This window comes from Canis lupus, chromosome 1, assembly GCF_048164855.1.
Source record: "Canis lupus baileyi chromosome 1, mCanLup2.hap1, whole genome shotgun sequence".
Classification (NCBI taxonomy): domain Eukaryota; kingdom Metazoa; phylum Chordata; class Mammalia; order Carnivora; family Canidae; genus Canis; species Canis lupus.
Window position 1 is genome coordinate 57,808,592 of NC_132838.1, and position 24,970 is coordinate 57,833,561.

Consider the following 24,970-nt stretch of genomic DNA (forward strand, 5'->3'; position numbering starts at 1 on the left):
GTGGTCCCCCAGTCAGCCTCCCAAGTGAGACAGGAGATACTCTGGAGCCATTGTCATCTCCCTCCACTCATCAGCCTGGTCTTAATGTACTTAAAGCACCAGCTCCTTTTTAGTTTCATACTGAACTCTTTGTCTTTGTTACCAACCTAATGTCTTGCAGATTGTTATGAAAATTAAGTGACACACCACATAATTGTGTACCTAGCACCAGATAAATATCTTAATTGAATCCAAAACCAAGAAAACAGCATTTCCAGGTGCTTCTATTGTTAGGTATATCCAGACCACAGGGAATTAGCATTTCCTCTTTTAGGCCATTAAAACCTGTGATTCACATACTGCACAGAAAGGCCAAATCACCAAGTAGTCTGCTGGCTTAAAAGATTTAGGCCACTGGGAGGCTCTGGGAGGATTGTTCTGACTTTGAAATCTTTGGGTAATTCGATGGGATTTTGAGTTTCCTGTAAAAATAGTTGAAGTACCTGAAATGTCTGAGTTTTGTTTGTTTTTAAAGAGCTACCACTGATTCAAAATGTCTTCTCCCTATGGGGTCTCCCTCTTCTGGGACTTGTATGCTAGGTAGATGCGCACTATCATGCATGGTTGCTAGTCTCTCTCTCCTGCCATCCTTTCCTTTCTGTGAGGAGGAAAGCTATTGTATAGCCAAATTTATTTCATTGGGCATTCAACCATGCAAGAAATGTAATAATAAAGTTTATTCTTGGGCACCTGGGTGGCTCAGTTGGTTAAGCATCTGCCTTCGGCTTAGGTCACGAACCCTGAGTCCTAGGATCCAGTCCTCCATTGGACTCCTTGCTCAGTGGGGAGTCTGCTTCTCCTTCTGCCCTTCCTCCTTTCTCTCTCTCTCTCTTTCCCTCGCTCTCTCTCCTTTTCTCTCCCTCTAAATACAATCTTTGAAAAAATTAAAGTTTTTCTCTTTGATGTTCTCCATTATATTGCAAATTATCGCCTATTTATCAGGCAGTGGACTTTGTTGCATTACATAACAGAAAACTCTACTTGCTCTAAGAATGCAGTAAATTTATTAGTTCATGTAACAAGCAGACTTTTCTGTTATCAGTCCATTCATCCTTGTCCTCTGCCCTTTGTCAGCAGCAATGATTGTGGTCTGGGGAATACCATGTCCTGACTGGCTGAGATCGGACTGGCAAGGTGATGGTTTTCAAATGGGAAAGAGCCACTGTGCCCAGGTGATAGCAATGGAGCAGGAGATAGCAATGACTTTTCCTGAAAGATAGGTTGCCTAATAAAATAACAGGCTGCTGGGGAATCCCTGGGTGGCACAGCGGTTTGGTGCCTGCCTTTGGCCCAGGGCGCGATCCTGGAGACCCAGGATCGAATCCCATGTCGGGCTCCCGGTGCATGGAGCCTGCTTCTCTCTCTGCTTGTGTCTCTGCCTCTCTCTCTCTGATGACTATCATAAATAAATAAATAAAAATAACAGGCTGCTGAACAGAAAAACGTCAGTCTATTAGTGGAGAATATAGGCAGCCAACAAACATCCATTACATGAAGCTTAATGAAGATAAAAGAAGTGGAAGGGGCAATAAAGGACGAAGTAAAGGAGATGCAGGAAGAATCTTTGGGAAAAAGAAAAAGAAGCATAGGTAGTGGTAACAGAGCTCCAAGAAGAAAAAACGGAAGACAAAAGAAGAAAAACAAAATTTAACTGGGAAAGACAGAGTTTGAGGGAGAACAAGGAATTATCCTAGGACATTTATTTCTTATCTGTTTTTAGTGAAGGATTTCCAACTTCTGATATGTTTTGTTTAGCTCTTCCTTTCTTAGTGAAACACTTGAAAAAGAAAGTTTGGCTAATGATTGCTGTGGCTGTGCCTTATTCTCGTTTGTAGGGTGACTTGTTGCTGATTGAGTAAGAACTGGGTGTCTCCTTCTCAAATTACAGACTGATACATTATACTTCCACATCCCCTTTCCCTCTGTCTGCTTATTTGCCATAGCCACTGTTGGTCAACCACTGGTCATGTCCAGCTGAAGTTCTGGAAGGTTTATCAGAATGAAGAAGTACAACCGGACAGAATTTTTTTTAATATGCAACCAACAGAATAAACAAAGCTTGGCTCTCTTTTTAAAGAAGAAAATGTTTGTCCCACTAAGTTTCTGGGGTTGAGAGGTTACCTTCATCACGGACTTCAGTGTTAATGAGGAGGATTTAATTAGCCTCCAAGGCTGTGAAATATAGCAATCACTCAGAGTCTACAGTCCCACCCGACAGGCCCTTAACAGTGAATAATATTATCTCTTTCAATGTTGACTGTGTTAGTTAATATTTAGTAGCTCTTGATGAAAGTGGCCTCTTTGGTTACAAGAGTTTTAATGTCGTTCTCTCACTTCATGCATCTGGTTTTCCATATTTCTACTTTAGTCCTTCATAAACAGAGAGTAAAGGGAACTTTCCACTTATTCATAATAGCCCATTCCAAATGCTAAAGAGATCCAAGCTTCTAGTAACTAACGGATGAGCTTAAGGGATGACAATTGTGAGAAGACAATAAGCAAGTATGTAGGCTGTTGAGGGGAGTATTTCTGATTCCCGCAACTTTACTGAATAGGAACCACAGTAGGTCTCCCCTGTAAATGGCTCAGGTAGCAATCTGGTGATGTTGTTTGAATAGCAATAAACTCTCTCTCTGACCGGAATTTTTCTTCCCTTTTGGCTTTGCCAAGACAATTAAAAAAAAAAATCTCTGCATTATTCAAGGTTTAGGGTTTAGAGTGAAGGCTTTTATGAAATAAAAATGTGGTGTAACTCTGTAGTTACACTGTGCAACTTCCACAAAGACATTATTAGAAAGACTCAGCTTCACACCAAGAGAGTGAAAATATACTTGGAAGCCAGAGGACGGTGTGCAACCTTTCTGGAGTATGAAATCTTTACATAGAAACTTTTCTGTTTTTATGGGTCACCATTCAGCATTTCATTGATCTCGGATGGTCTTTCTTACCTTTTCCTTTCTCCTTCTCTATTAAACTGAATCCTCCCCCTTAACTCTTTGTGTCTAAGCTCAAGGAGACCCTAGGTCTTTGGGAATTTGTGCTGTACATTAGAGTAGCCACTAGCTGCTTGTGGCTATTGAACACTTAAAATATGATGTGTGACTGAGGAAATGAATTTTTAATTGAAGTTCATTTAAATTTAAAAATTGAAGCTATTAAACAACACCAAACACAGATTTGTTGTTTTGGTAGGACTACTGGAAGCTTTGAACATTTAGCATTGAATTGAGATGTGCTAAAAGTATGAAATACACAGTACAGTTTAAAGACATTTCAAGCAAGGATGTGATGTAAAAGATGTAAATGGCCTCAATACTTTTTATATTGACTAAATGTTGAAATAATAATACTTTGGATAATTAGTCCACTTATAAAATGTTGGATACATAGTGTAAATAAAGTATATTATTAAAATTGGTGTTCCCTACTCCTTTTGACCTTTTTTAAAAAGAATTTATTTATTTATTTATTTATTTATTTATTTATTTATTTAAGAGAGAGAGAGCAGGGGGAGGCAGAGGGAGAGAAAGAGAATCATCAGAAGGTTCAGTGCTGAGCATGGACCAAGGATCAATCCCACGAGATCCTTGAGAGATCATGACATGAGCCAAACCAAAAGCTGGATGCTCAACCAACTGAACCACCCAGGCATCCCTCCTTCTTACTTTTTGAGTGTGGCTATTAGAAAATTTATATATGTGGCTCTACTTCTAACAGTATTTTTAGATTCTTAACTTTCCTCAGGATAGAGCACCTCGTGAATACAGTAGTCTCTCCTCACGTGCAGTTTTGCTTTCCAGTCAACCACAGTCTGAAAGCAGATGATTCTCCTTCTGACTTCTGGTCAGAAGGTCCATAGTAACCTAACTCTCCATCACAATGCCTCCATCAGTCACTTCATGTTATCTCATCATATAGGCATTTTATCATCACACATCATCACAGAAAGGTGAGTATAGTACAGTAAGATATTTTGAAAAAGAGAAATCCAACATTTATATAACTTTTATTATACTATGTTGTTATTGTTTTATTTTGTTATTATTATTATAAATCTCTTACTGTGCCTAATTTATAAATTAAACTTTATTGCAGCTATGTATATATAGGAAAAACATAGTATATATAGGGTTTAGTACTATCTGTGGCTTCAGGCATCCACTGGGGGTCTTGGAACATATCCTCTGTGGATAAGGGAGGACTATTCTCTCAGTTAAATAGGTCACTGTTCATACCACAAATTCAATCCCAAAGACTGGTGTCTCCCACTCTAAGATGAGGGGAAGAAAGAGGAAGGAGAACAAGCCTTATCCCAAAACCCTCACCAGTTCTGACACTCCACATCATTGAGAGCATCAGATTCACCTGTCCTCAGGTGGGTGGGCAATGAAGACAGAGCGCCAAGGCAGTTTGGATGGCTGGGTCAGGAAAGAAAGGAGAGCACGATATAGTCAGGTTAGAGAATATTCCAGAGCATGGAACTTTTACAAAAGGTTAGTTGGGTACTGATTTAAGAGGAAGGCCCTTAGACATGAGTATTTTGGGTTCCTGGAGGGGTGAGTGTACTATAAAGGAGAAAGAGGAACAGAAGATGGAAATATCCCAAAAAGAAGTTTTGGGATGAATGGCAGGCAAACATTCTTCTGGAGGCATCAGTTTAAAATACATGGCATTGTGATATCCCTTCTGACGTCAGGTAGTAGTCTTCTTCGAGACTCTACTCTTGGTCTTCTGTGGAACTGGTTTGAAGTTCCCTCCATGGTTGCTGCAACTGCCCCAGTGATGCTATTTGGTTCTTAATACCAACCTCGATGTCCTTTTGAAGAGATAGCTGAGTAGGTAGGGAACAAATAATTTCCTAATGTCTTCAAAATCCAAAAATATGGAATTTCAGTGGTTCCTGATGTCATTTAAAGCCATTTATATAATTAGATATTTATCACATTCAATGGTGTCATTGTATAGATGAGAGAGAGCACGTAATCTTTTATGTGCCTGGCCCGAGATGAGCCATTAGTTAGGATCAGCTGAATCCACTAGAAATAGACCTGGGACTGTCTCTTCAGGCTCCTGAGTCCTTGTTGAGGTCTACCACGATCATATCCTTTATGCTAGTTTTAACTGATGGACCCACACTAATTCTAATGTACTTGGAATTTCAGTTTTCTGCAGAGTCCAGTAGATCCTGGACTGCCATAGAGGCTACCTGCATATGCTGATGGTCTGGTAAAGATTATTGTTTATTTAATCCAGTACATTTTAAATTTTAAATATGTTCTGGTCACAAACTATGCTTTGTAAGGTTTTTTAGGGAATAAAAAATGATAGCAGAAATTCTAACTGAATAAGCTTTGGGGTAAGAAAGTATTTTCAAAAAATATTATTTACCTCTCATTTTAGAGGTTTCCTGGCCTGCCCATCAGCAATGTTTCATAAGAAAAGGAAGACATTTGGTCAATATTATCTAAAATTTACATGAATTAAAATTAAATACTATTTTAAAATATTTCAGAATTAGCATACAAATAAACAGCTTGCCTTGGTAGTTATAAATCAAGGGAGAGCAGCTTTAGGAGGCTGAAGTGATAACCCGAGCCAATATATAAGAGAAATCATATCCATAGTTACTCAAAAATATGGAAAAGTGTTATAAATGGCACTATTTCTATAGAGAATGTAATATATGGTATCTAGAAGTTGTCTACATATAGTGAACTCTATATTGTATCATTTCATCTATTTTTCCAATAAGAATGGATAAATATACCAACTGTGCAGTTGGTATGCTTTGTTTTTCATTATCATAAATAAATGAAATAAGTGGACTCTGTTAGGATGCACATATGATATGTGGAATTCATGTATGCTATCTTATTTGTATATGAAATCTTATGGAAATAAGATTGAAAACGTGTAATCTATAAGCAAAGGAAAAAAAACAGCTTTAAATCCTAGTGCTCTGCACTTCAAATTTCTGACTGATATATAAACCATTTAAAGCCCATGCCATTATTAAACAATTCAAAATTTCTATGGCTCTATATATTTAGATAATATTACTCCTCAACTGGCCACCCTGTGGCATTTTGCATGCAATTCTTCATTTTTTCCGTCTGTATTTTTTCTCATCTAGCTTTTTCAGAAATGTTATTCCTATTTCTGTCACACGGTCGCCTTTCAGTGTGTCTTGCAAGAATGTAACATCAGCAGCCAAATGAACCTAGGAAAGGGAAAAAATAAAAAATAAACCAGGCCTGCATCATTTAATTTTTTAAAACAAACAAACAAACAAAAACAACCTCTCTAAATTTGTCTCTGCTTTCAGCTTTACTTACCCTAGAAGGGGCTGACTTTCCTTTAGGAATGATAAAAAAGAGCTTGCTCTGAGAGATGAAGGGCCCTTTGCAATGTGTCCTCCAGACACGTTCTGACCCAGTGGCAGCTCTGTGGTGTGAGTCCACAGAGAGAAGGGGGGCCCAGGCCGGGCCCAACCTGAATGCCTCTGGGGGCAAGCCCAGAGAGATGAGCCCACTCTTGCTCACAGCGCAGAGCTGAACTATGGGTCCATCTCAAGAAGAACACAAATTCCCAACTGAAAGATAGCCTTGATCCAATGTGCCTTGTCAGACAGAATTTCTGAGGATAAATGGATTCTTAAACAATTTCTTTCCCAGTGACTTGCAATCAATCATTCTGTCATCAGCTAAATAACATAATCATTTGTCCTAACAACATTTAGGAATCACTTATGGCTTTGAGAGCTTTGAAAAAGCATCAGCTAAATAAATTATAAATATAAAATTAATGATAGAAATTACAGACATGAATATTTGATATCCAGCCCTTCTTTCCCTCTGTAAAGCATTTCCCACTTCCCATACATTGACGTAATCCCACAGGGTTTACTTCCCTATTCATTAAAATGCATTCACATAAGAGCAGCATATTGCTACCTACTACCCTCAGTAGAGTGTCTGTTCAGCTATTTTACGTCATTGGGATAAGTAAGATAACTAAGCAAAAGTACTTGGTTGGTAAAACAAATAATAATTATAAGTGATAAAACCTGAGTTTAATAGGCAATTGAAATACAGAAGTTATATTTACTGTCATTTCCCCCCACCCCATGAGATCTTTTTTGTTTTTTGTCAAAATTTAACAGAAGGTCAATTAAAATGAACAAGGAGGCTATGTTGAAGCTATTTGGATATTGGAGGCCGCATGAGGTCTGATATGTTTGTCATATAGCACATAGAATCAACTGTTATCAATGAAAGCTGGAGAATTCTTTATCCTATTTTTGCCTTTGTTTTATGGATCATCCCTTTGCTTATAAGGGAATATTTCCCTTCCCCTTTCTTGAGATTTCTGGATTATAAGGCAATCTTTAAAAATTGGTAGGATAGAAACATGCAAGATCTATGTGAATAAAACATGATTTCAATTCTTGTATTCTGTTGGATTCCCTGTTATTATGTCCTTCCTCTAATTATCAGCAGTAATTGAAAAATTACATGAATGTCTCATTATTGGGTGGGTCAACACATGTCGAGTCTTTGGCTACTCTCTGGTCCCACCACTCTTAATAACTAAGCTTCTGGAAAAATGAGACATTGTGGACTGTTACCTCTTTCTAAGCTGCCTTTGGCTCTACAGTCTTTGACAGATGGTGTTCTTCTTCCTTCACTTTCCCAAACCAGCTTTTACTAAGGTCCTTCCTGACATTTGGGTCCCTGCCTGTTTTGAATATTTCTCAGGTCTTGTTTTGCTTCACCTCTCTGCTGTCCTTGATCTTGTGACTCTATCCCTTTTCTTGAAATATTCTCCTCCTTTGTTTCTGACTCCATTCTGTCCTTGCATTTTTCTCACCTTTGATTACTCCTTCTTGGTACCCTTTGCAGCCTTTGTATTCTCTCTTCAACTTACTCATTACGTGTTATCACTTCCTAGGGTTCCACCTGTGACTCCTTTTCCTTCTTCCTCTATACACTCCCTACACGCTTTTGACAGTCCCAAAACCTCCTCAGCCCACATCTCTCTGTGGCTTCCAGACATGTGTAATAGCTGCTTATTGGATATCATCACTTGCCTGTGTGTTAGAGGCCTCAAACCTAGAACCTCCCAAGCTGAACTCCTCACTTTGTGTCTCCTAACCCCACTGTACTTGGTTTACTCTCTTGGTCAATAGTACAACCATCCTTACAGGTTGCTCAGAACCCTGAATAATTCCTGACTCTTCTTCCCAATCTTGTCTCTTTCAGTCAACTGATATCCTAGTCTTCAGTCTAATTAATTACTATTCTGCTTTCTTAATGTTGTTCAAATCCATTCCTACTGTCAGGGCTTTATTCTGGTTTTTCTTGACGTTACCATCAACAACTTCCCAACTGCCCTCTTCTTCCCTCCAGCATCCTACTCTACTGTACACTTCTGCTTTGACGACAAAGGAATGAAATTTCTAAACCACAAATCTCAAAATATCATTCCCTTGTTTATCAACCTCTAATAGGTCTTTGCGGCTTTCGTTACAAAAGCCTAATTCCCAACTTGGGTCATATTAATGCTCCCACCACTTTCTAAAAGTCAGGCCTCTGTGAAGAAGTTAAACCTCCTTTTTCCTGACATTATCTCCCTCAATCTACATGCCATCCATACTGAACTAATTCAAGTTCCTTGTTCCTTTTTTTAAATATATATATATATGTATATATATATATATATACATATATATATATAATTATATCACACCTACAATCACATTCAAAGGAAAACTAAACTGAACCCTAATAGGAATACATTTAAAACCCAGAAGTCTTTTGAATATTTATAAAAACAGAAGGCCTGTAACAGTCTTACTAGTTTAAAAAGGCTGACTTCCTCACACACTATTGAAAGGAAGGTTCCTTGCTCCTTGCATGAAACATTCTTTTCGTGCCTTTGAACATGGTACTCATTTTACCTGGAAATGATTTTCCCCTGCTCTCCTCATCCTAAGGCCTTCCTTTCCCTAATTCTTATTTATCCTTCACATGCTAGCCCAGAGTTTCTCTAGGAAGTCATCTGTGCCCCACCACCCACGCCAACCCAGCCATCATCGACACTTCTTTACACATCTGACTTCTCTGCTGCACAGAAACTCTCAAAGGGCAGCAACTATGTCTTACTCATCTTGTATGCTCAGTGCCTTTGAACAGATGCTGATTACTGTCTTTGTTAAGTCGATGAATAGTCAGGTATGGAAGCCAGTCTCCAAAACAGATCACAATGATCTCCGCCTCCTGTTATTCACACCCTTGGGTAGTTCCCTCCCACAGTATACCAGGCTTGGCAGCACCTGCTGTGACTAGATCTACCAAGGGGCCCATGTGGCAAGGAATTTCATGGAGCCTCTAGCCCACTGTCAGCAATGCATTGAGGCCATGTGAGTAAGTGTGGAGGTGGATTCTCTAGCCTCAGTCAAGTCTCCACCACTGCAGCCATGACCAACGGCTGGACTGCATGGATATTAGGCTCTGAAAGGCTCTTAGCCACAACCTACATAGCAAGACTCCCAGATTTCTGATTCTTAGAAACTGTGTGAGATAATAAATATTTGTTGTTTTAAGCAGTTGTATTGGGGGGTAATTTGTTACACAGCACTAGATAACGAATATACCTGGCAAAATGAAATATGTGATTTACCATTTCCAGGGCACCTCTGATAATCCCACAGAGTAAATTGCAGTAGCACAGAGAGGATCGCCCGGCAGGGAGCTCTTCCACAAACTCCACCAGCGGATTCTTGTCTAGGATCAGGGAAAATTCAGTTCTGCTTGAATTGTTACAGGTCACACTGGGTGTAATCCCCAAGTACATCTTAAAGGCAACCTAATAAAGAGGAAAAAAACCCTACTAGAACTTGGTCAGGAAGAAATATCCATTAGCAGAGGACCCAAATATTCTCTTCCAGGTGGTCCACACAATGGTTAAGCATGTGGAGTTTGTAGTCAGAAAGTCTGGGTTCAGACTTTGGAATACTCAGCTTTGGAATGCACTGACCCTGAGACCTGTACAAGTCTTAAACCCTTTTGTTTTTATGGAATATCTTAAGGGACTAGTTTTCCGTGGAAACAATATGCTTTGCGAAACAGAGTTAAGTATTATTTCTCAAAAAATCGTTTCCCAAAATAAATACTGTGCAAGAAGGTAAGAAATTAAAATATTAGTCATTATTAGGGTCGAAGATAGGGGTGGGCATGAGGGCAAAGGCAGAGATACTAATCGAGAGGTTGCTCTCATCGCCTGGGAAAGAAACGGTGAGGACCATTCTCATTTTGTCTGTCACTCAAAATTCAAATGCTCCCTAAACTTTTCCATATAAATTTCAAATAGCCCAAATCCTAAAATTCGGCTCACATCTCTGACACTCGTCAGCTCCAGGGGATCCAAAATGCATCTTTCAGATCTTAAGGCAAAATAGCGAAACGTCTTAAGCTGCAAAGGAAAAGCCTGCATGAAATTCCACAATCGGAGACTTGGCTCCCAGTGAATTGGCTGAAACCTATTTCTGCTCATGCTGATTCCTCTGGCTGGAAAATTCCTAGACTGCTATTTATATGATTGAGAATCCAAGCCACGTGAAAATAACGTCAAATGGGAGCGGGGCACTTTGAATTTAACTCGGATCCTCAGTGTTTGGGCCCCGGTTCCACGGCGTGAAATCCCACCAGTAGGAGGCATTATCTGAACACGGTTGGGAAAGACTCATTCCTAGGGCATGACATTGTTTCCTTATCTGGCTGGAGTCAGTCTGGAGAACAGTCTGGACTGTTGTTCGTAGTGAAGAAGGAGCTCCACCCTCGGCCACTGCCCCGGCTGCTCTGCCCATAAGTAAGGCCGAGCGGGTTCCCCTTGCCGGGCCCTTCAGCATGGATGCTTTTCAGGGGATTTTAAAATTCTTCCTCAACCAGAAGACTGTTATCGGCTACAGCTTTATGGCTCTGCTGACCGTGGGCAGTGAGCGGCTCTTTTCCCTTGTGGCCTTTAAGTGTCCCTGCAGCAAGGAGAACGTGGCCTATGGGCTGGTGTTCCTGGTCGCCCCTGCCTGGGTGTTGCTGATCCTGGGATTTTTCCTGAACAGCAGGTCGTGGAGGCTCTTCACAGGCTGCTGTGTGAACCCCAGGAAAATCTTCCCCAAAGGCCACAGTTGCCGCTTCTTCCATGTCCTGGGCCAGATCACGCTGAGTTCCCTGGTGGCTCCGATGATGTGGCTCTCCGTGGCTCTGCTCAATGGGACTTTTTATGAATGTGCCATGAGCGGGACCAAAAGCTCGAAACTCCTGGGCCTGATCTGCAAGGACAAGCCCCGGGAGTGCTGGGATGAGCTGCACAAAGTCTCTTGTGGCAAAACCAGCCTGACAGCCGCGGACAGCGAAGAACTGAAGCTGTCCCTGCAAGCCCAGTCCCAGGTAAGAAAGGACAGGCTGCTCTTTCCCCCCGCAGGAGCTCCAAGGACTCTCGCTCCGTCCTCCTTCCAGGCACAGCCGAGCCGCAATCCTGCGGGCACGTTGTGACACTAAATGAAAACTGGGACATGACGCAGCCTGCACACCATCTCCGGAAAAGCTATTTTGGAGGTTGGTGGCTCCGTGAAATTGCTGATTGGATTGTGTCTTTTCCACTTCCGAAAAGAAACTGTCCCCTGGGGGGAGCAGATGTAAATACTTAAGTGCTTTGAGAACCACCTCTTGGGGTTGACTTTGTGAATAATGCACGACACTAACTCATAATTGAGAGTTAATGGCAGAGCTGTGATTAGAAATTGCTGCCTTCTATCAATTATTTATTTTCAAACTGGTTTCTGAGAACCTGTGCATGTGGCACTCGCTTATTAAAATCCAGCCGAACCAAGTGATCTAATATTTTTCAAAGCTGCATGTGATATAATCAGCGCAGAGTTTTCCTCAAATGACTCCTGGCGACTGTTCGTTCTGTGTATGAATATTGTCAAAATTGAGAAAGATTTCCCGCGTAAACGGGGCGTTGGCAGTCTGGACACAGCCATTCGTGAAAAGGGACCATGTTCTCCAGGGAGGTTGCGTCCTTTGCTCTTTGCGCTCTCCAGCTACAGAAGCTCTTACAGCAGTTTAGAAGCTCAGGGTTTAACCACAAAACAAAACAAAACAAAACAAAACAAAACAAAACAAAACAATAGAAGCTCAGGGTTTGGGACACTGATTTAACAGAAGGAAACTGTAGCTTTACCTAATGGACACAGGGAAGTAGCTGCTCGCCCTTCCAGGTGCATGAGCACAAATCCAGATGTGAAGCCCTGCCCTGGCCTCGGGAAAAGGCCCAATTCCTACCTGTGAGCAGTAGGATCACATTCCCCAAACCAAAACAACTAATAAGGGTAGATAAACAGAGCCACAATTTGTCAGGAATGCCATTCATTTCAGAATGAACACACCGCAAATGGTATAATTTTACTTTTTCAGCAAGGACTTGCCTTTTCAACAAACTCATCGAAGCAGTCTGGTTTTAAAATCATACTTTCCAAAGCTGACTGGCAGTACAGTCGCACCAGACTTTTTGCACAAACCGAGAAGCTTAAATATGCACCCCTCCCCCCCGCCAAACAAAATCTTTTCATTAATGCATAAGGCACATCTTAGATAAAAACCTGCCAGGATCCCAAATGTCTTCCTTCTTTTGTTGAAGGAAGGTATTAATTACAAATGTTATGATACAATGAGTGATTTATGATTTATGTCCTCAGGCACCAGACTCTATTCAGTTAGTGCCAGATCCAAACACTTATCACTGTGTGAGCTTTTCTTCTCTAAACACAGGCATAAGGAAGTCATGCGTATCCTGTCATAGCTTAGTCTGGGCACACTACCTGTTTACAGCAGAATAGAAGGACCTGGGGCTGATTTTCAGCAGAGGATGCAAGCAGGATGTGGACAAGGGGAGCTGTATCAATGGCAGGTGCTGACCACAAGTGGTTCAGCCAGGCAGGAGGAACGATCAATAGTTGGGTATGTGGGTGGGAGTGGAAAAAGTGCCCCATCCAGGGGTGGAGCAAAGAAACAAGAAATCCAGCTGGGTGCCTCTCTATTCTTAAGGAAGTTGAGTGGACTAGTGGCAAGAGTTTGGTCTTAGAGTTGGCTAGCCTTAGGTTTGAATCCTGATTCCACCACTTACCAGTTCTATGACCCAGAGCTAATGGTTTGACCCCTCTGAGCCCCTGTGTCCTCATAGTTGGGAGTCAGAACACCTACTTTGGAGGGTGGCTGGAAGACGTAGAGATAATGGACATACCTGAGCATAAAGCTGCTGACTCAAAGTAAGTGTTCTAAATTAATGAGAAAACCACCAGGGTTTGCGAGAGGAGGCTCATGTGGAATGGAACGTATTGAGGGCTGCAGTGGGAGCATCCACCATGTCTGATAACTTCCAAGTACTAGGATTTGAGGAAGAACATGAGGGCTCAGTGCTCAGCACTTGGGTGAGAGCGAGGTGACGCTAAGGCCAAGCAATGTGGGAGGAGGAATCTGTAGTTGATCAAATAGTGTAACTCAGAACTGGCTCAGATACTGAGACGAGACCGCCCAATGGCCTACAGGAGGCCTGGCTCTATAGAAAGAGGAGGGTAGAAGAGGAAGAGGAAGATCTGAAATAGCCAACCACAAGTGATTCGAGGTAAATATGAGGACTTTCACACGATAGGAGCTGTGCCTCATTGGTAAATCATGACAGGAAGACACCCTGAGTTCAGTAATGCTTTTACACAAACATCTATACGTTTGAAAAATAGCAGCCTGTGATAATAGCTAACACTTCCTGAATGCATATGTATGTCTACAGGGACTTATTTTAATTCCCCAATTTCCTCTCTGTGGTGGGTAACTCCCATTTTATGACTGAGGAGATGAGGCACCCATAAGAAATGAGAACACCCAGAGGAAGGGGAAGGTTGAGATTTAAACCCACCTAGCGCCAGTCCAGAGTTGGCATTCCTTTGGAGTCTGGGACCTTCACAATGACTCCACAGTCTGAGCAGAGTGTGGGAACTCCTGATTTAAAGTACTGGAGTGTATTTGTAGTCCTGTTAGGGTCAGAATGGGTTCATTTGTGGATTATTGCTTCTATTTTCAAATAGGCCCATTTGCTGAGAAATACTAAGGGTCATTTAACGAAAATGTCAAGAGAAACTGTGAAAAGGCTCTGTTAGTTGTCCAAATAGGAGATTAATTCCAATTGTGACAAATATAATTAAGAACAAGAGAGTTTAGGAGGTAAGTTGAACTATTTTATTTGCTTTTAAAATTTGGAGGAAAAAAAAAATGCCAGCTGAACCAGTCTGTCCTCAAAAAGGAATTTGGTTGTTGTTTTTTCTTTTTTCCAATTGCCAAAATTCAGAACCAATAATCCTGAAGGTTTAGAATGACTCTGGTTGTTTGGGGGGTTTGGGGTTTTTTTTTTGTTTTTTTTTTGTTTGTTTTGTTTTGGCTTTTATACAGCCTTTTCATTCTTTTAGCTTCAGTTTCTCCATTGTATTATGTCTGTCTCACTTTATCATGTATGATGAGTAGTGGGATCTCTCTCAGAGAGGGTCTGTTGTTCTCTGCAAACAACGTAACATGGAAAAGTCAGTCACTGGCCATGAATATGCACTTATCAATGCCTTAAAATTCCTGGCTGAGAAACTGTTCATTTGCTCCCATGACCACATTCACTCATGCACGGAATTCTTTCCTTTAAAAGCGAATACTACTTGAGGGCTTGGTTTAGCTGATTCTTGGATAATTTCTATTTTTGCCCTTTTCCATTTGTCTGCCTTCTGGTTATTTAGTTGCATACCAGCAATGGGGGTAGGATGGATAATAGGGATTAAGCAAACCTGAACTTTACTTTCACTGTTGAAAAAAAGTATTGTTAAAAAATTAACATGAAGGATTTCACATGAGGCGTGGCCATGACTGTGGTGTTAACTTAGCCAGGCACTTACTTACCGGTAACACCACCTCCGCTGCCTGGGAAGTGGCTTTACTTTTCCGCGTCCTCAATATTTCTTTCTTTCTAAGATTCTAGGATGGTGCCTGATTTGTTCAGCATCTTTCTTCTCTCTGCTCGCCACTTGTTACGCTCGCTGCCGATCTAAAGTTAGCTACCTTCAGCTGAGTTTTTGGAAGACGTATGCACAAAAGGAGAAGGAGCAGTTGGAAAATACATTCCTGGAGTACGCCAACAAGCTGAGCGAGAGAAACCTGAAATGCTTTTTTGAAAACAAGAGGCCAGATGTCTTCCCTATGCCCTCCTTTGCGGCCTGGGAGGCTGCTTCAGAGCTGCATTCTTTCCACCAGAGCCGGCAACATTACAGTACCCTGCATAGGGTGGTGGAAGATGGCCTGGAACTTAGCCCTGAGGACGATGAGACCACAATGGTGCTTGTGGGTACTGCCCACAGTGTGTAGTCCATCTACTACTGCAGAACCACAGGGATCGGGATACACTCATTCTGACATTTTGGGCTGCATCCATAGCAACCCGGTGTATCTCTGTGTTTTCTCACATTTAGTGTTTCCTTGAAGACAAGAGCCCAAAGGGAAGCAGCTTTGCAGCTCCCAAGGGCAGGCAGTGTCAAGATATACTCAAACTGATGCCTAGGGACTAGTCAAGGGTTGGGGTTGGGGTTCAGTGGCTTCAAGTTCTAAGATTTTTATGGTTTGAAAGCAAGACTCATACAAGAAGTTTGGCCACTCTTTGTGAACATTGGTCATGGCATCTGGGGACAGAAGTGGTGACTTGTGAGTAAGCAAGAAACTCTTGCCAGACTGCTGGAGACAGTGGGATCTGTGGTTTCGTCGGAGGAAATCCTTGTCCTGCAAGTCTATTCTACTACCTTTCAAGGACGTATGAAATCCTACCATTTGGAATTCATTTCCTTGGAAGCTGAAGACAGCAGTTCTCATGAATAACACAGTCAAAGGATATGATGCCTAAAATTTAGAGCTTTTTCACATGTTTCCACTGTGCGCTGAAAATATGTCCCTATAGTCAGGGCTGTCTTCTGACTTTTGGGGGCCAGAGGCACTGCTGCCTGCATGAACCCCTTTCTACATTAAAAAAGACACATACACACACATTTATGACTGTATTAATATAAAGACGAATACACTGATATTATGTATTAAAGCATTTTTTGCAACCCAAAAGTTCATTCATTTTCTTCTGATTTTAAAAGAAATTAAAAACACCTTCGTGAGCCCCAAAAATTTCATGGGTCCTTGGTATAGTAGCCATTGTGCTGAAAGGGTTCCTGACTAGAGGTCTGAGGAAACTGTCAAAACTGCTTTTGCAGTTTTATGTTTATCAAAACCAAACACAAAATGTGCATCTACTATGTAATATACCCATGTTCTTTTAAATATATATATACATACATACACACAGAGTGGAGGGTGGAGGATGTAAAGTTCAGTATATTTGCAACATATGTGATATATTATTTGGATTTTAAACATGGTGTGTGATTAATATGTAACAACTGGCTCTTAAAAAGATTCTGATTTGAAATGTTTGCCAATTTCTATGACACATATTTAAGTTACCAAGGTGAGATCACTGAAGGCAGAGTGAGGAAGAGATGTTAACCACCGGCTCTCTTGAGCCTTTCAGAGAAGGTATTAAAGCTAGTTTTCATTTACATTGATTCTAACCAAAGCAACTTCATTGCATCTTTGGTGCATCTGGGTTTCACTTTAATAAAACCCAGCCATGGTAGTACAGCTCAATGGCTCCAATTGAGAGATGGAGTCTTACCCTTCTCCCCTTGAATCCGGCCTTAGTGAACCCAAAGCACGTAGCAGAAATAAAGCCAGATTTGTGGAACTTTCTGCCTTGTCTCTGGTAATGCTCACCCTGGCAGAAGCCAGTCACCACAAGAAGACCACTTACCTGAAGGTCCAAGTTCTGAAGAAGGCCAAGCTAGCCAAGTGGAGGGAGAAAGAGAGAGAAAGAGAGAGGAGCTGGTCAGCCCCAGCTGTTCCAGTCATGCTAGCTTAGGTGCCAGACGCACGAGTGAAGAAGCCATTTCAACAGCCTCAGTAGACGTGACATGGAAAAGAACCAGGGAACCCAACCAAGAGCCAGAACAAAGACTTCAGGGCTATGGTCCTCGTAAAGCCTTTCCCACCATGCAGATTTTTAGCACCCCTTCTGAGGCTGTGGACATTGCAGGGCACTCCCTACTGTGTCTTCCCTAAATCCCTGACCCAGAAAATCATGAGCTTAAATAAATGTTTGTTGTTTTAAGCCACCAAATTTTGGGTCCCTATGAAGCCATAGATAGCCTAAACCTTAAATATGATAATCAGAATTTATTAAGGGAGAGAAATTAGAGGTGAATTGGATTTACACATAGATTTATATAAAATTCTCTTTATGGGTAAGCTTTTCCTTAATTTGTTCCTCTAGATTCCATTCAGCAGTATCCTTGGTGGCATGATTTAAAAGATGCTAACTAGGCATCTCTTCAAAATTGCTCCACCAAAGCCTGAGATTAATTTGCAATTATTTCTGGGTAAATTTGTTTTGAGAGGAACACACTTCTGTGGGTTAAATTCTGCTTTAAATAGACATACTACTGAGAGAAATAGTATATGATCTGTCATTAATACTCAGAACAAAATGGAAGCAGAAGGTACAGGATAGGTTGGCCTTGAGGAAACTAGAAACAGATTGTTCTTCTAGTCTTGCTCTTCAAAATGTCGTGGTCAGACCATCCGCATCATGAGGGAGTTTGTTAGCAATGCAGAATCAGACCCCATCCCAGATCTGTTGAATCAAATCTTCAGTTTGACAGGATCTTAGGTGATTCCTACACAACTGAAATTTCAGAAGCTCTAGAGCCATGATTCTCAAACTTTCAGCTCATGTCAAAATCATCCAGAGGGCTTGTTAACATGGAGACTGCTGGGACCAAGGTGTCTGATTTAGTAGGTCTGGGGTGAGGCAAGAGAATATGCAATTTGTAATCAAGTTCTCAGGTGATGCTCATGCTGTTGGTCTGGAGATCACACCTTGAGAAATGCTCTAAAGCACAAAGCAGGCCATGCTGGGGAGGCTAGAAGAGATTCAGAATCTTGGGTCCCACTGGAGAGCTACCTAATTAGACACCTTTGTTATGTTGTTATCAACCTGTCTGGGAACATGGGGTGCCTTTCCATTTATTTTCCATTTCTTCAAGGCTACCTTTTGTCCTTTAGAAATATTTTTAATTTTTCCTCACACAAGTTTTATTAAGTTTCCTGTATTTGTAGGCATTCTTCTTTTCTGCTATAGTCAATGGTTTTTTTTTTCCCGTGATATCTTCTAAGTCGTGATTAGTCAAGTGCATGAAAAAACTATTTCTTTATGCATATTATTATTTTATTCTTTGTAGAGCTCTTCAGAATTAGAAAATAACCATTTCGCTACCCCTAATGACATAATGGATCTACACAATAAATAATGAATTCTAAACTATGAGAGGAAAGCATGGTGGGATGAGGACTGTGCCACTTGAAGCCCCTCATCTTCCTTAGTATCTCTAAAAATGGGACAGCCAGATATTCTTGCACAGTGCAAGAATAAGTACACAGTATCACCTGTCAAGTACTGCTTCCTAAAGAATTAAATCTGAATCTAATCAAGGATTTAGACCCAATTACTACCTCGCAGGAAATAGAGGTCAAAGAAAACAAGTTAATGAGGAAGCAACCAAGTAAATCAACAATACAGGACATTCTCTTTGACACATGACCCAGTTTTCTACAGACCAATGACATGAAAAAAGGACAAAAAAAGAGACAAGAGACTTAACTACCAAAAACAATATATGAATCTTATTGTAACCTGTTTCAAACAGCCAACTATAACAGAATATCTTTGCGATATTTAGGGAAATATTCACAAATGAGTATTAAGTGGGTATTAGATGACTTCAGGGAATTATTTGTAATAATATTATAAGCTAAACACATGTATATAAAATATATACCATGTTATGTATAATAATAGCATGGTGGTTTATAGCTTTTAAAAAGTCCTTATTAGTTACAGATGCATGTTGAAATGTTTCTGTGTAAATTAGCATTTATGTTTAGAATTTTTTTTTTTTTTTTTTTTTTTTTAGAATTTTCTTTAAAATATTCCAGCACAGGGGCACCTGGGTGGCTGGGTCAGTTAAGCGTCTGCCTTCAGCTCAGGTCATGATCCCAGGGTCCTGGGATCGAGTCCTCAGTTGGGCTCCTTCCTCAGTGGGGAGCCTGCTTCTACCTTGCCCCCTCCACCATCACCCTGCTTGTGATCTCTCTCTCTCTGTCTCTCAAATAAATAAATAAAATCTTTAAAAAAATAAAATATTTCAGCACAAAAAAGGAGGGTAGCTAAAAGATGAAACAAGATTGGCAAAAGATTGATACTTACTGAACCTGGATAGATGGTACATGGGATTTATAATACATTCTCTTTAAATTTGTGTATGCTTGAAATTTTTCACAATAGTTATGCAATGAAATAAATTATGCTCACCTCAGTTTTCTACTGAAGTGTTGCCAATCAGCTCCTGCTTGCCTGGATTGTACTCTCTAGGATCATCCTCAGAAAAGGTTCTCAGGGAATATTATTCCCTGAATTCTTAGATATTCAAATGTTGGCCTGTTCTCTACTTGAAGGACCGCTTAGCTGGCTCACACTTTTTCTACTTGGGTGTATGTTAAGTGTTACTCTGTTTTCTTTTGTTACTGAATGTTGCTGAGGAAAAATTCAATGTCACCCTGATTTCCTAACATGATGTTTTTGTCTATATTTTCACATCTTGTTTTTTTAAATTTTATTTAGTTGAGAGAGTGTGAAAGAGCATGAGGGGGGGGGAGGGGCAGAGGAAGGGAGAAGCTCACCTCCTGCTGAGCAGGGACCCTGAGATCATGACCTGAGCCAAAGGCAGACGCTTCACCACCGAGTCACCCAGGTGCCCTGTATTTTCACATCTTTAAAGTCCAATAATGCTACTAGACATGCCTTCAGAGAGGTTTTCCCTGCTCCAAGCTACACTCTTTCATTATGGAGAAACATTTTCTTCTGTTTCAAGAAAGTGGGCCTGTGAATTTCCTCGTATTCTCCTTGTTACATTACATGATTTTCAAGAAATGTTATGGTTTGGGATTCAGAACCTTTATTTATTTTTTTTTAATTTTTTTATTTATTTATGATAGTCACAGAGAGAGAGAGAGAGAGAGAGAGAGAGAGGCAGAGACACAGGCAGAGGGAGAAGCAGGCTCCATGTACCGGGAGCCTGACGTGGGACTCGATCCCGGGTCTCCAGGATCGCGCCCTGGGCCAAAGGCAGGCGCCAAACCGCTGCACCACCCAGGGATCCCGGGATTCAGAACCTTTAAACCACTGCTATACTTTTATTGGAATTCCATTAATTGAATAATAATTTTTAAAAATGAAGTTAATCTTGTGGTCTGGATTCTCATTTCATCTATTCCTACCCTCTCCTTTCTCTCCACCTGTCCATGTGACCAGAATACAGTCAATCCTTGATTTTTTTGACATGTGTAGCCCCAGACCTATGAGGTAAACAGCAAGGAACAGGGGATCCACACACTTATGTGGCAGCTGCAAAGATGAAGATCTTTGTGTGGTTGCTGTCTTGATTCTCAAATATTTTTCTCAATCCCATCATTGCCCAGCGTTCCCCAGGGAGCCTAGCAGCCCCTCCTGAGGCACTGACATCAGGAAGGATCTGGTTCCAGTTCTAATCTAAACCTTAATGAAGCCCAAACTGTGTACTGGGACATAGTGAGGTTTTAAGAGAGACAGGAGGACAAGCTGAGCTACTGAGGCTGGAGCCTGAGCATGGAGGGAAGCCCCAGAAAGGGGTCTCCAAGCAAGACAAGTGCCAGAACTTTAAACTTATACCTGTTCGAGTAAGATTTTGATCAAGAGCATTGATTTTAATCCCTTCTGGGATTGGAACATATTTATTACAAATATAAAATGTCCTATTTGAGTCTGGAAGGAAATCTGCTCTTAGGCAGCTTCAAATAATATTTTCTTTTTTCTTTTTTTTTTTTTTTACAAGATTTTATTTACTTGAGAGAGCACACAAGGAGGGGGAGAGGGGCAGAGGGAGAAGGAGAAGCAGACTCCCTGCAGAGTGGGGGGCTCAATCCCAGGACTCTGAAGTCATGACCTGAGCCCAAGGGAGAAGGCAGATGCTTAACCAACTGAGCCACCCAGGTGCCCCTCAAATAAAATTTTCTATGTTCAGTTGGTTAAAGCTGAGTTATGCAGAAAGAACACTTGAGTTCTGAGATCACATTCTAAATTTTGCTCTTCCACTAAGGAGGGAAGACTGAATTAATGTTTATTGATAACTTATCATGTGATAGATACTTTACGTGTAATTTATATTAAAAATTTCCCAAGCGTCCTGGGGAGATGGTATTATTGTTTCTATTTTTATGAATAACACCGAAGTTTAAAAAGGTCAAGATTAAGCCTAAGAGAATAGAGCCTAAATTTGGACCTGGATTTGTCCGATCTTTTAACTTCCACCACAGAAATGTTGTCTCGTGTTGGCGTATTACTGAGTCATTCTGCTTAAGAAAAAAACCTCAAGGGGTGCCTGGGCGACACAGTAGGTTGAGCATCTGACTCTTGGTTTTAGGTCAGGTCATGATTTCGTGGTTGTGGGATCAAGCCCCACATTGGAATCAGTGCTCAAAGCGGAATGGGCTTCAGATTCTTTCTCACTTTCCCCACCACTCCTCCCTGCTAGAGCACACACACTCTCTCTCAAATGAATAAATAAAATCCTAAAAAAAAAAAAAAAAAAAAAGAATACCTCAAAATGTATTACATCTTTGGACAGAGTACGTAACTCATAAAACAGTTATTAGTTGCACTGTAAGAACATTTTATTCCTAGATTGTAACATGAACGGATTTGCATTTGCATAAACAATGATTGCTGATGGTATCAACAGAACAAGATTCTTTCTCCCAGGGTTTTGGGGGTTTTTTTTTGTATTTGAATAATGGGAGGAAACATGAGGGATAGTAATCAGTGCTTAAAAAAAGCTTACTTCCTTAAACATCTGGCTAATTATAAGTGGGTCTTACTGACTCTGCATAGGAAATAAGCTGTTAATAAAAATATACAGTCACAAACCAGTGTTTGATCAATTTCAATCTTCTTTGGAGTGAATGTCCTAGAAGACCCAGTTTCTCTTCCTACCTCTTCCCCATGAGATAAGCTAGTCATCCCAACCGCTGGTGGGGTGGCCTTTGTTTCAATCAAGACTATCTACTTTTTTCCCAATGACATTTTATTTTATTGGAAACACTTAGAAGAGATCGAATGAGAGGTAACTCTGGAAGAATTGGGGGTGAGGGCCTGGAGGAGTGGCAGCCCTCACATACCTCCTTGCATTTACAGCAATCACCCTAGAGCACTCACCAAGGGACACAGTTGGCATACTTTTGCTTTAAAGCAGAGAAAGCCCATGCAAATCACTTGGGGAGCATTTTGAAAGTCCTGATGCCTGGGTCTTATTTCCAGAGACCATCACTCAATTGGTCAAAAGTAGGGAGGGTCTGGGCATCTGGAATTTTTTTTTTTTTTTTTTTTTTTTTGTTTAAAGCTCTAGGTGATTCTATGAAGCAGTAAAAATGGAGAACCATTACTCTGGAGCATCACTGAGAGGTCAGGGCAAGTCTGAACAAAATCTTACTTCTGACATGAATTAAGAACACTGAGCTAGGGGATCCCTGGGTGGCTAAGCGGTTTAGTGCCTGCCTTTGGCCCAGGGCATGATCCTGGAGTCCCAGGATCGAGTCCCACGTTGGGCTTCTGCGTGGAGCCTGCTTCTCCCTCTGCCTGTGTCTCTGCCTCTCTCTCTCTCTCTCTCTCTCTGTGTGTGTGTGTGTGTGTCTCATGAATAAATAAACAAAATCTTAAAAAAAAAAAAAAAAAAAAAAGAACACTGAGCAAGGAGGCTCCCAAGTGTGGCTGTCTTCCAGATAAGTCTCTGAATCATCAGGCCCAGACAGACCTTGTTCAGCCCTTGGGGTTTGGTTCCCCAGAGTATTCCCTTGGCCATTTTCATTTCCTGGGAAGGAATTTCACTGTAAATAGTTACAGGGACAAAATGCTCCTATTTTCAATCTGCATACTTCAGTTTGTTTCCTAAGTCAGGCTCTTATGAATCTCATCCAAAAGAGTTAAGAAATAGGACTAAAAAGGAGACTCTAACGCAAAGTTAGGACAGCCGAGGTTTTCATGTGCTGAGATATCTGGCACATTGAAGACTTTCCCCTGGAGCACCTTTGGTAACAGTGCCAAGGAGATGAGGTGCCTAGATTTAAAGCCAGATTTCCTATAAGACCTGATCATACACAGAACTGGAAGATGGACATTCGTCGGTAAGAGGGGATAACTTGCAGAATTTGCTGACAGCTGAGCCTTAAGAAACACTTCTCTGCAACTAAAGGAAAAACACTACTACTCAAGCGTCGTCGTAATAAAGGCTTAGGGGTAATCTTCGCCCAGGTGCCCTGCTTTCCTGTTGGAACTCGGCCGTGGCTAATTGATGTGGTCTGCTAGGTTAGGCCCAGGCCGTCCACAGGATCCACAGACCCTGTGGCTCTGCACACAGGCTCTTCCACAAAAGAAAACTTCCTACGCCTTTCTTCTTTCACCCCTCCCAGAGGTACAAAGGGGAATAGACCAAGTGAGTGGGTGTTTATGTAAGGCAGTTCTTGGCTACTCAGACAGGGGAGTTAGGCCCAAACGTTTCTATTTCTTTAAACAAGCTTCTGATTTTTAATAAGGTACCTGTTATATTTCTGGCCCAAATGGGAAGATTTCTCAAAATATTCGACGGGTTCCTTTTGCTGTTAATATTCATTTGTTTAAATACTGAGGATTTTATGACTATAAAGGGTTTTTCTTTTCATTTAATTTTTTCCACTCCCTTCTTCCCTGCTCAAAAATGTTACTAAGTAAGAAAATGGCCTGACATTCAGTTGGCTGTGAGGCCAGCCTTCTCTGGAATGCTGTGTGGTGCAGTGCTGTGACTTCCATGGAATTCAACCCCTGTTTATCAAGGGCTCCCACTTATTTTAATATCATCTGTTGGAAAAAGTGGAAAAAGGAAAGCAATTGAATAGGTCCCTAACACTACAGTGTGAGTTAGCCTTTGAAAAATGGTGATTAATAGCAAAAACAAAAACCAAAACAAAACAAAAACCAAAAAAACCAACCTTGTTTAGGCTTAATCTGATTAGCTTCCACTGTTGGGGGAGGGATGGAAGGAAGTGTAACCCTAGAACAGCATGGAGGGCGAGGGTGAGGTCCCCTCCAGTGCCCTCTCCCATGGATCCAGCCCCACCTGCTCCTCACCGGGAACAGCGCTCTGTGACCTGGTCTCCAGTTACACCCTGTCGCCTGTGAACATTCACACTCTACTTCTGTCCAGACCCGTTACTCGTTTCCCCCTAGACTCTGAGGACCCTGTGTTCTAATACCTCAGTTTCTGACTTCAATCTTCTGGGTGGGGGTGGGAGGCACATACAATAATGGCCACATTCTCAAACATCTATTTACAGAGTATTCTAGTATCAAACAATGGCAAGACACCAACGTATTTTAGGATGGTGGCGGGGAAGGGGGAATCTTTGAATTGACAGTCATGACTGTTGGCTGTCTGATGTAGGTGAAGTAAGTGGTAGCCACCCTGCACCCTCTCCCCAATCTTCACCTTGAATTATCCAGATTGCCTAGAGATTATCTTGAGTACAGCACTGAGCTGCCCAAGGTGGAGCAGATCTGATCTGAGGGGAAGTTTCCCTCCATTAGTATCTGTGTGGGGAGCCCAGAGCCTCCTCTCTGTATC

At 41.3% G+C, this 24,970-nt stretch overlaps 3 protein-coding genes across 9 annotated transcripts in view; 2 read left to right on the plus strand and 1 right to left on the minus strand.

The window, feature by feature from the left end:
• Positions 1–4,030: 4,030 nt before the first annotated feature.
• TRAPPC3L (trafficking protein particle complex subunit 3L) overlaps positions 4,031–24,970 on the minus strand; it is a 65,119-nt gene continuing 44,179 nt past the window's right edge. For 4 of the 6 annotated variants that reach the window (XM_072831559.1, XM_072831558.1, XM_072831556.1 and 1 more), the window contains 2 exons: positions 9,721–9,906; positions 4,031–6,259 (listed from right to left, as the gene is read on the minus strand). In XM_072831559.1, the coding sequence (XP_072687660.1) occupies positions 6,140–6,259; positions 9,721–9,906 (306 nt within the window). In that variant the 3' untranslated portion in view covers positions 4,031–6,139. Of the gene's footprint in view, positions 6,260–9,720; positions 9,907–10,434; positions 10,845–10,892; positions 17,011–24,970 lie in introns of those variants that run through there. The other 2 variants (XM_072831561.1, XM_072831560.1) reach the window with 2 other exon arrangements.
• The window catches only part of CALHM4 (calcium homeostasis modulator family member 4), a 55,558-nt gene continuing 35,787 nt past the window's right edge, over positions 5,200–24,970 (plus strand). For both annotated transcript variants that reach the window (XM_072831492.1, XM_072831483.1), the window contains exon 1: positions 5,200–5,265. The gene's annotated coding sequence lies outside the window, so the exon portion shown is untranslated. The remainder of the gene's footprint in view (positions 5,266–24,970) is intronic.
• CALHM5 (calcium homeostasis modulator family member 5) lies at positions 10,947–16,238 on the plus strand. Its single transcript, XM_072831518.1, has 2 exons — positions 10,947–11,486; positions 15,108–16,238. The coding sequence occupies exons 1-2, from the start codon at positions 10,947–10,949 to the stop codon at positions 15,495–15,497; spliced, it is 930 nt and encodes a 309-aa protein (XP_072687619.1). The 3' UTR covers positions 15,498–16,238.